An 11,987-nucleotide genomic window follows, 5' to 3' on the forward strand; every position below is an offset into this window, starting at 1 on the left:
AACTGTGCATCAAAATGGCTGTAATTCCTAAATAGTCAGTCAACTATCTTTGTTAAACCTCTTGAATTTAATCTGAAAGTCTACAATACAAGCACATCTCCATTGCTTCATTTCAACTCTGTTGTTTTGTTTTGACATGAAACTACAAAATTGTACTTATTGACCAGACTGTACATGTAGAGTGCATCTGGAAAGTATTCACAGCTTTTCACGTTTTCCACATTTTGTTATGTTACAGCCTTATTCCAAAATGGAGTAAATCCATTTTTTCCTCACAATTCTACTCACAACACCCCATAATGACAACATTAATTTTTTTTTTTAATTTTTGCAAATTTATTAAAAATAAAAAAACTAAGAAATCACATGTACATAAGTATTCACATCCTTTGCGCAATACTTTGTTGATCCAACTTTGGTAGCAGTTACAGCCTGAAGTCTTCTTGAATATGATGCCACAAGCTTGGCACATCTATGTTTGAGCAGCTTTGACCATTCCTCTGTGCAGCACCTCTCAACCTCCATCAGGTTGGATGGGGAGCGTTGGTGCACAGCCATTTTCAGATCCCTCCAAAGATGTTTAATCAGATTCAGGTCTGGGCTCTGGCTGGGTCATTCAAGGACATTCACAGAGTTGTCCTGAAGCCACTCCTTTGACGTCTTTGCTGTGTGCTTACGGTCATTGTCCTGTTGAAAGATGAACTGTCGTCCCAGTCTGAGGTCAGGAATGCTCTGGAGCAGATTTTCTGTACATTGTTGCATTCATGTTTCCCGCAATCCTGACTAGTTTCCCGGTTCCTGCCACTGAAAAACATCCACACAGCATGATGCTGCCACCACCATGCTTCACTGTAGGGATGGTGCCTGGTTTCCTCCAAACATGACACCTGGCATTCACGCCAAAGAGTTCAATCTTTGTCTCATCAGACAAGAGAATTTTGATTCTCATAGTCTGAGAGTCCTTCACGTGCATTTTGTCGAACTCCAGGCTGGCTGCCATGTTTACTAAGGAGTGGCTTTTGTCTGGCCACTCTGCCATACAGACCTGATTGGTGGATTGCTGCAGAGATGATTGTCCTTCTAGAAGGCTCTTCTCTCTCCACAGAGGAATGCTTGAGATCTGACAGAGTGACCATTGGGTCCTTGGTCACCTTCCTGACTACAGCCATTCTCCCTCAATCGCTCAGGTGGCCAGCTCTAGGAAGAGTCCTCTTGGATCTTTACTTCTGTTTATAAATGATGGAGGCCACTGTGCTCATTTGGACCTTCAAAACAGCAGAAATGTTTCTGTACCCTTCCCCAGATTTGTGCCTCGAGACAATCCTTTCTCAGAGTTCCACAGACAGTTCCTTTGATCTCCTGCTTGGTTTGTGCTCTAACATGCACTCTCAACTATGGGACCTTATATATAAGCAAAGTGTGTGTCTTTCCAAATCATGTCCAATAAACTGAATTTACCCCAGGTGAGCTCCAGTTAAGCTGTTGAGACATCTCAAGGATGAAAAGTGGAAACAAGATGCACCTGAGCTCAATTATGAGTTTCAGGGCAAAGTCTATGAAAAATTCTGTATATGTGATTTCTTAGTTTTTCACATTTTTAATAAATTTGCAAAAATCTCAATTTTTTAATATTGTCATTATAGAGTATTGTGTGTTGAGTTTTGAGGGGAAAAATTAATTAAATCCATTTTGGAATCAGGTTGTAAAATAACAAAATGTGGAAAAAAGTGAAGTGCTGTGAATACTTTCTGGATGCACTCTTCTTCTCCCTTTAGAGCTGGATGTGACATTAGTGAGTTCTAAAGGATGTCACCATTTCCATAACTTGTGTAATGCATTGTGAATCACTGATTCAATGTTACTGTCTTCACAGAGGTCATCAGCCAGTGACTGAAACTAAACTTGAAAAATGTTTTTGTTAATTTCAATTTATTTAATTTATATAGCGCCAAATCGCAACAAAGTTGCCTCAAGGCGCTTCACACAAGTAAGGTCTAGTCACACGGCACACAATGATGGCTGAACAAAGGGAAAAAAGGCACAAATTGTCGAGAAAAGGTGGACGAATGTGCCTGCACTTCTCCCATCACCGAAAAACCTGCAAATCAAGAGCGCATAAAGTAATGTAACAAAACCGAAACTAACAAAACCTTACTTATGTAAAGCACCATGAGGCAACTTTGTTTTGAATTGGCTTTATATAAATGAAAATAAATTGAAATTGAATAGAAACAAAAAGAAAACGAAGTGAACGCAGACTCTGACGCTTTAAACAAAATCATAATGAAACATGCGAACGTGCGCACAGCTGTTCCAGCTGTCTGTTGCTGAAACAGCTGCGCATGCTCCAACCGGCTGGAATGGCTGTATGCACATGCACGTTTCAGCTGTTTCTGGCTGGAACGGCACCTGTTCCAGCCCCAAATGGCTGGAACATGTGTAAATAGTTAAAGTAGTTGATAAAACATTCTTGCCGCTATTGTTCCTGTAAGAAAACATTGCTTTTCATCCCACATACGGATGAGTCACGTTCAGCTCGTCGGATCTTTAGTTATTGATCCGTTCAGATATCGTCAGTGTTCGTGCAAGACGTCGGACTTGGGAGGTTGGACGAAGTTGGACGACAGTCGAACGCTGACTGTACGGGAACTACGCAAATGATGAGAAGCCATCAAGACAGAAAGCAAAACGGATTATGGACGAATTGAGGTTGTCATCGGAATTCTTTCACATTTTTTAAGAGTTTGAAAATTCTGACGAAGCGCTGGCTACAGGGACGAAGCTGGATGATGGTTAATCGATGTCTCCGAAGGTCAACGTAAGTCCAGATTTCTTGTTTGGGGTTTAACCTTACCAACTTTCTGTCTGTTAAGAGCGATAAACACAAACTACTTTTCCTACAATGCATTTTCTCAAGTATATTTCAGTAAACCCCAATGCATTTCTTCAGCCACAGACATGTCTGCCACCAGCTGAATGTAATGCTGGCTTTCATATAATTGTCACGATGGTCACCATATGAACAAATACAGGATGAAATATTAGAGTAAATTTGAAAAAAAAAATTTCAGCACTTCAGAACCTTTGTCAAGCCTGTTTCACTGCATTGTTCCGCAGTTGCTGAACACTGACTCCTAGTGGGCAGTTTACGAGTACACCAATATCAAATTATATATTTCATATTTAAAGACAATAACTCAGTGCAGGGTGTGTGTGTGTTTGTGAGGTATCACGTGTTTGGGTTGTGATTATTGCAGGAAAAATTCTGTATGCACAGTCATATAATTGTTGGACCTCTGGAATGTTTGACACTGCAACACGTAAGAGGGGATAACAACTGATTTTGCACAATGTGACAGATTATTAACATATGTGCACCGGTTTTGGAATTACTAACTCAGGTGATAAATGCCCAATTTGCCAGAGTTAAAGGAGAAGAAGAAACTGGATTCTTAAAAAAAAATGGGGCAGTGCGTTCTTCTAGATTTATTACCCAACATTTCTCTCACATTAATGCGTTCGTGCGTTTTGGAACGAAACACAAGACAAAATCTCCTCCTTGTCAGTGGGTGCTGAAGTACAGGGAGGCAGGACTCCTCCTCCGCGTTTGCTCGCATGTGACTCTCAGTATTAAAAGACACTGGGCTCTCACTCCCAGAGGACACATCGTGTTCAAACACTGCGTGGACGTGTAGATCGCTGACTTGTTGAGAAAACATGCGCTGCAGAATGAGTTACAGCCTGCCTTGCTCGCCCGGAACCTCACCGACATATTCAGGCCATTTGGTGACGTACAGGTCGAGGTACCACAGGTAACGAGTGTTTTTAGCAACTTTTTTCTCTCTCTCTCTCTCTCGCTCTCTCTCTCGCTCTCAGCTTCGGTACGGCAACGTGGTCCCTGGATGTGTGGCACGTTTTGGTGTGTTTCCTAAACCCACACGTGTGCGTGTGTTGAGGCTGCTCCACAGTTATTACGTGCGCTCCATCACGCAGCCTCGTCACCACCGTGCACACTGCTGGCCCATCGGCGTAATGTTTAGATATGCCAGTGCTGTCGATGACTTCATACTGAGGAGTAATTCTGTGGCAGTTCATTATTCACTTGACTTATGTCAAAGGAATGGGAGTTTTGATATCTTTAAAGTCCAGGCAAGTTAATGTTGTTTGATACAGGAAGAATATATTTCTTGTTTATGTTTCTGACCTGATGTAGGCTTTTTTGGATGTGTGTGTGTGTGTGTGTGTGTGTGTGTGTGTGTTGTAAACCTGGAAGCACTCTGCACGCTGTTCTTTGTCCTGTTTGTAGAGCTCCCTCTAGCGGCTTGACGACGCTTAGCTCTTTCTGTTGCGTCCACACCCTCGCAGGGTTGAGGACTGTGCAACGTTTATAACGTTCTTCGTGCACGCACATTTGATTGATATATTTGCGAGGAAGTATAAGAAACGTGGGATCGTTTTGGTGTATGAGGACCTATAGTGTCTCACAGTAAGTGGATCATCTTCTGTATTTATGGTGATTTCTTTTTTTTAAGAGAAGAAAGGAAAATCTGTTAATGCACTGTTGTACAGTGTCATCTTAAAACATTAAGATGCAGAAAACAACAAAAAAGCATTGGTTATCTGTTTCTGTGTGGACAATAACGAGCAATTGCATGCGCTGATTGCTGAGGGAGATGCGGCTCCTCCTCTCCTCCATGAGAGAATCCACACTGTCCAGTTTTATTTCAGTGTAGTCATGGACATGTGAAATGAAATAAATGTTAATCAGTGACTTAAATCTAAACAATCTGTGCTGGAGCAGCGTGTCTTTGTTTCACTGGTCATATGGCATGATGAAGCCCAAACCAGCTAGTTTGCTGACTTTATAATCACTGTTATCAAGGCTGTTGCTGCTGATCTTCAGGGTTAGTTATCGTTTATATTTTATATGAGCATGTGCATCCTATTTATTTTTAAACCCATCTATCCATCCATTTTCTTCCGCTTTATCCGGAGTCGGGTCGCGGGAGCAGCAGCTCAAGCAAAGCCGCCGAGACCTCCCAATCCACACACACCTCCACTAATGCAAATTTAATTGTTTGAGTTCAAAGGTTCAGAAGGATTTTCATAGCACTACATATTTTTTTTTCCTATGTACTACACACACACACACACACACATATGACAAGTAACATTTCAGAAAATACTTAAAAACAAACACCCATAATGATTATCTTGATCTTTACATACTTTCTTATCAGACCAACAGTCAAAAACCCAACAACAATGGATTTACAGTGATTATAAAAACACAGAAATGGGGTTATCAATCATATTTTCAGACAGTATTTCTCAGGGTATTATTACTGTGCTTTTTACAAGGGTTTCAGTCTGTAGGAATTGAGGTAACTTGATAGTTTTTTATTTTATTTTTATAAATACATGATTTTGTGGTCAAAAGAAACCAATCAAAGGGTTCAGTTTATGAAATGGTGTGAAAACAAAGCTCTCTCTGCTTTCTGAATATTGAAGTTATTTTAGGACATCAGTATAATCTTAAAGCTGTTGATTTGTATTTCAGTGTAATTTTTTTTAAATATGTCAATCACTACTTTTTCATTTGTGCAGGACTGTTAAATAATAATTAACACTGTTGTGTGATGCAATGATGTGTTCAATGCACATATTGTACTATGTGTTTATTTTCCCTTGTTAAGTGCCTTAGTGAGGTTTTGTGTGTTGTTGTTGAAAAATGGCTGAACCTCAGGTCTGTATTTGGGGAAGGTGTATTATGGCTCCTCTGTGCACCTCATTCACTGAAAATTACTTTTGCATTTGTTGGTGAACTTTTGACCTCTAAGCTACCAGTGGAATTCTCTGAGGTGACATTTTAGAACAGATTTTCCAGTTAGTGTTTATAAACACAAGATCATTAAAAATCATATGGTAGTCCGATGATCTCACTTTCACTCTGCTCTGTCTTCACAGTGCATCCGGTGCAAGTGTTGTTGCCATCGATAACAAGATTGAACAAGCAATGGTGAGTTTTCGACACACTGTCTGTGACATTACCATGTTGTTGGGAAAACTAAATCTGTCAGCAGATTGTCATGCTCTTCGTGCCTGTGCAGTAATTTATTACATGATGGGTTTTTTCACTTCTGTCAAGACATGATGCTCTGTTGGAGGGTAGGTCATGGTTCTCAGTAGGATTTTTTTTTCACAGAATAAGGGAGAACTTAGTGCGGGAGGTGCTTGGGTGAAATGTTGAAATTTATATAACCCTCTGAAACAATATTTCCTGCATTTTGAGGGCCAGATATTGTGAAGTAAAGCCAAAGGTTTTTTTTTTTATCTTTGTTACAGCCTTACTTTTAAAGCCAAAAATTATGAATTTGTGAACGGTCATGATAAATGGAGTTAGTTACTCAACCTTGACAAATTAATACTCAGGGGCACTGTATATGACAAGAAATGACATTTTATTCAAAAGACTGCCATGATGTTTTCTCTCAGAGGCACACAAAAATCCAATGTTTTCCAGTCAGCTTTACATTTAGCATACACACTAAGCACTAAAAAAAAAAAAAAAAAAAAAATATGAAAGAGTACTCCGGTAAATGTACTTGAACATTTAATTTCAATTTATTTTCATTTATATAGCGCCAAATCACAACAGAGTTGCCTCAAAGCACTTCACCCAGGTAAGGTCTAACCTTACCAACCCCCAGAGCAACAGTGGTAAGGAAAAACTCCCTCTGAGGAAGAAACCTCAAGCAGACCAGACTCAAAGGGGTGACCCTCTGCTTGGGCCATGCTACAAACACAAATTACAGAACAATTCACAGAACAATTCATGGACGAATATACAGGAAATGCTATTGGCGCACAGGACAGGAGGATTGCCAACACGAATACAACTCCCATCTCTGGATGGAGCTGCACCTTAAACAGAGAGAAAAAACAGAATCAGGCATCAGAAAGACAAAAAATACTGTATAATTTGCCAGCATTAAACAACAAGAAAAACAGAGAAATACTAAGGTGATCGCTGGCCACTAGCCCTAAACTTCACTAAAAGACCCAGAATTTAGGTAAAGTTGAGGCGGCGGCCCGCTCCAATTACTAATAAATGAATTAAAAGAGTAAAAAGCGTAAAACAAAACTGTACCAGTATGCTAGCCATATGAAAGGGAAAATAAGTGTGTCTTAAGTCTGGACTTGAAAATCTCCACAGAATCTGACTGTTTTATTGACGCAGGGAGATCATTCCACAGAACAGGGGCACGATAAGAGAAAGCTCTGTGACCCGCAGACTTCTTATTCACCTTAGGGACACAAAGTAGTCCTGCACTCTGAGAACGTAAAACCCAGGCCGGTACGTAAGGTTTAATTAGGTCAGCTAGGTAGGGAGGTGCCAGTCCATGAATAATTTTATAGGTTAGTAGCAGAACCTTAAAATCTGATCTCACTGGGACAGGAAGCCAGTGAAGAGATGCCAAAATGGGTGTAATGTGGTCGAACTTTCTGCTTCGTGTCAAAAGTCTGGCTGCAGCATTTTGAACCAATTGGAGACCCCTAATGCTAAACTGCAGTAAACCAGAAAATAGAACATTGCAGTAGTCTAATCTAGAAGAGATAAATGCATGGATCAGGGTCTTAGCATCAGCCATAGGCAGGATGGGACGAATCTTAGCTATATTTCGCAGGTGGAAGAAAGCAGTCCTAGTAATATTTCTATTGTGGAGGCCAAAGGACAATGAAGGATCAAAAATTACCCCAAGGTTCCTCACTTTGTCAGTGTGATGTATGACACACGAGCCGAGGCTGAGCGCTAACTGGTCAGTTTGATGCCGATCTCTCACTGGACCAAGAACCATCATTTCAGTCTTATCAGAGTTTAAAAGTAGGAAGTTTCTAGACATCCAACTTCTCACTGCTGCAAGGCAATCTTCTAACGATTTTATGTGAACGAGATTACCAGCACTTATCGGCATGTATAACTGAGTATCATCTGCATAGCAGTGAAAGGTAATCCCAAAACGCTGCAACATTCACAACTAAGCCTAGCTGAAGAGGTTAACTTTAACCTTGTATGTGGCAAGTCCCAGCATGTGAAAAGGCGAGGCTTAAATGGATGTGGTGACACTGAGCCTCCGTTTGCACATGCTGGTTCAATTGTTATAGGCTGAGTTGAAGTTAAATTCCTCAGCATGTGGCCCTTCAATAGAAATCATCAGCAGGTTGTTCAGCTTCTCAGTCTTGAGTGTGTTTCTCAATGGAAAAATAAAGCTTACTAAACAAAACTGAACAGGGCACTCACCCACTTGTAGAATGATTTCCAAGATTTAATATGTTAGTCCACACCATCAGAGATGTCGTCCTGTGCAATTGCCAGTCGGAGAATAATATCCATGTCAACTCCATCAAAGAGATCCCGACTGGCACAGTCACACACAGATTGCGTGCAGATGCCAGTCGGAGAACCATGTCCAAGTCCATGCCATCTGCCTGTGGACAGATGTCCTCCATGATTCCGCTGTGATTAAGCCCACCTCTGTGCATGAGATGTTTTCCCATTGTGGTCCTGATTTAGAAGAAGAAGGATAATCCCAGATGGTGCAGACAGGTGTGTCCAGCCCACTGACAATGAGCCACGGCTGCTGGACTCTTGGCCACTTTCAAAAGCGGCTCTCCTCCGATCATCTCCATTATTTTGGTGTGCTGCCACAGCAGCTCCGCCATCAGCTCTTCACAAAGTTCTCTCACGATTGTGGCACGTTAGATAGAAAGATCATTATCTCCTGAAAATAACGTATTCTGACTTTTTCCAATTTAAGAAATGCATCTGCATGTTCAGGCAGCCTGGAAAAAAAAAAACAGCGTTGCAGCCAAAAACAAAACAGTACACCATTTTTCTGTGTGAAGTCATATTGTGTATATATTGCGCAACGGGGGTGGCTGTCCCCTTAAGTGGGCAAAATCCCACAATATTTCTCAGGGTTCAAGAGACTGCGCTGCCCTATTACAGCCTTAAGTCTTTTTGAATATGATGACACAAGCTTGGTGCACCTATCTTTTGGCAGTTTTTCCTATTCTTCTTTGCAGAACCTCTCAAGCTCCATCAGGTTGGATGGGGAGTGTCGGTGCACAGCCATTTTCAGATCTCTCCAGAGATGTTGAATAGTATTCAGGTCTGGGCTCTGGCTGGGCCACTCAAGGACATTCACAGAGTTGTCCTGAAGCCACTCCTTTGTGCTTAGGGTCATTGTTCTGCTGAAAGATGAACCGTCGTCCCAGTCTGAGAACAAGAGCGCTCTGGAGCAGGTTTTCATCCAGGATGTCTCTGTACATTGCTGCATTCATCTTTCCCTCAATCCTGACTAGTCTCCCAGTTCCTGCTGATGAAAAACATCCCCACCGCATGATGCTGCCACCACCATGCTTCACTGTAGGGATGGTGCCTGGTTTCCTCTAAACATGATGCCTGGCATTCTTGCCAGAGAGTTCAATCTTTGTCTCATCAGACCAGAGAAATTTGTTTCTGATGGTCTGAGAGTCCTTTAGGTGCCTTTTGGCAAACTCCAGGTGGGCTGCCACGTGCCTTTTGCTAAGGAGATTGGCGGATTATTGCAGAGATAGTTGTCCTTTTGGAAGGTTCTCCTCTCTCCACATAGGAATGCTGGAGCTGTCACAGAGTGACCATCGGGTTCTTGGTCACCTCCCTGACTCCCTCCCTGAAGGTCATTCTCCCCTGATCGCTCAGTTTAGACATGTGGCCAGCTCTAAGAAGAGTCCTGGTGGATTCGAACTCCTTCCATTTATAGCTGATGGAGCCCTGTTAATTCCCAAAACATGAATCAGCTGAAAATCGTGAATTATCTGCAAACCATTAATGAATATTTACACAAACCGTGAATATCCGTGAACCGTTAATAAGTTTGTTGAAAACCGTGGATAAAATATCCCACAAAACGTGAACGCAGGTCTCGCAAAACGTAAGTTGCAAAATGTGAGTATCATTCATGATATATATTTTCTTTCAGTTTAACTAGTTTACGGATTTTAGTTTACAGATCAATTACTTCAGAAAATCTTGATTACAAATCCTATCTCCGGAAAAATATATGTATTTTTGGGGGTTGGGTCCCTACACCCAGTGAGGTGGGCAGGCAGACTGAGGTGGTACACCTGTCAAATGGTAACTCAGGTGTTAGGACAGAACCCAACCAACCAATATTGTGCATATGACTAAAAAATTTTGCACAGCTGTAGTGTTCTTATACACTGGTATATTTATGGAAAAAAAATTTATCTTCACAGGCAGTAATATGAGCAATGCAAGAATTACATGTTTACTACAAAAAATGTCGAAAAGCACACTACCCATTTAAGGCCTGGTTTGCATTGTTCTTTGACGCCATTGAGAGAGAGAATGACTACAGTTGTCATCAAAACAGCAAGACATTTGTTGCTTTTGAGTGTTAGTAAATTGTGTAATAGGTCGGTTCTTAAGAAAAGTACAGTTTGCTGCAGAGTTGACACAGATGTGCCCTGATCAACACTTGGAGAAATAAGTTAAAGAGATCAACGTGGTTAATATTTTCCAGAAAGTGCTCGAAAAAGATAATGGCACTATACCTGGATGTGTCTGTCTGTGGATGCATTCTGGTGAACATAATAGCTCAGTTCCGATCTTATGAGAATTCCTTTTTGAGGTTCAAATGAAAGATTACAAAGATGCCAATACGTGGAGCATTTCAACATTTGTCGTTATGAAACTTACATGGTTTGTTTGGTGTGTTGCCGTCTTAATTTCAGTCTTCTCTTGCTCTCTCAGGATTTGGTGAAGAGCCATCTGATGTATGCTGTGCGCGAGGAGGTGGAGGTGTTGAAAGAGCAAATCAAGGAGCTGTATGAGAGGAACTCTGTGTTGGAGCGTGAGAACGCCGTGCTCAAGTCTTTGGCTAACTCGGAGCAGCTCAGCCAGCTGTCCAGCCAGCTCAGTCAGGCCAGCAGCAGTTCGTCACCACAGCAGCACCCGTCCACCACAAACAACAACACAAACATCACCTCCGTTCACCTTGAGGGGGGCCAGAGCACCCACCAACAACCCAACACCACCTCTGCGTGATTCCCTTCCTCCTCGACACACACTTCTCACAGGCAGGGGTGGAACAGACAAATACGACGACCGTCCCCTTGAAAGGCTCAGCACTGCATTGTTTTTAATGCTCTGTTTAACAAAACTACAGCAACATCCATATTTGCTGCCAAGAGCCGCGCTTCAGTGTGTGCACGCTGCCGTCACTGGCTTTTCATAGTTGCCCCCACTCCCCGAAGAGTCTTATTCTGGCCCTGAGGCCCGCCGCAAAGAAAGCTGTCAATAAAGTAGGGGGAGGGGATATGGTGCACACAACAAAATATTGCATGCTGTGCAGGAGACTGAGTGAACGAGCGCAGCGCGCTTGGTGTGCTTGGAAAAAACAAGTGGTCGGCAACGGTGGTGCAACGCCGTGCGAGGAGAGGATCCGTGCAACCTGAAACAGGGAAATGGAACTGTCCTCACCGATAATCACAGTACAGCCGCCGCCTCACCCCTGCGCCACTCCAGAGCTGTGCAAGAGAGAAGCGCGGGTGAGGATTCACTCTAACTTAACTAAAGGGCGGGTGGGGGTGCTCAACGAGCACCTCAGCTTGTTATATGCTGCAACAGAAGCTTGTGTTTTTTCTCAGAGCTGCCATCCTTTGAGCTGAATCATACTTTCATTAGTTCAGTTTTAGGATTTGCATTTATTTATTTCAGGGCTGCTATTTTCATAATGTAAGTGAACAATGTCATGGAGATACTTTTGAAAACAAACAAAACCTGTTTTTTTTGTTGTTGTTGTTCAGTATGTTAGAATCAGTCAACAATCGGACAACAAATAGATCTCAAGTAGAAAATGAGTTCCTGAATAGTTTTTTTTTCTCTCTCTCTCTCCATTGTGAAATCATGCTGACACTAA

The 11,987-nt window shown here is 42.0% G+C and overlaps 1 protein-coding gene across 1 annotated transcript in view; it reads left to right on the plus strand.

Annotated features, from left to right (window-relative positions):
• The window catches only part of tsc22d2 (TSC22 domain family 2), an 85,812-nt gene extending 74,555 nt beyond the window's left edge, over positions 1 to 11,257 (plus strand). Inside the window, exons 3-4 of the mRNA XM_034179975.1 lie at positions 5,968 to 6,019; positions 10,820 to 11,257. Of these exons, the coding sequence (XP_034035866.1) occupies positions 5,968 to 6,019; positions 10,820 to 11,113 (346 nt within the window). The 3' untranslated portion in view covers positions 11,114 to 11,257. The remainder of the gene's footprint in view (positions 1 to 5,967; positions 6,020 to 10,819) is intronic.
• Positions 11,258 to 11,987: the final 730 nt, after the last annotated feature.

Source organism: Thalassophryne amazonica, chromosome 10 (genome assembly GCF_902500255.1).
Source record: "Thalassophryne amazonica chromosome 10, fThaAma1.1, whole genome shotgun sequence".
NCBI lineage: Eukaryota > Metazoa > Chordata > Actinopteri > Batrachoidiformes > Batrachoididae > Thalassophryne > Thalassophryne amazonica.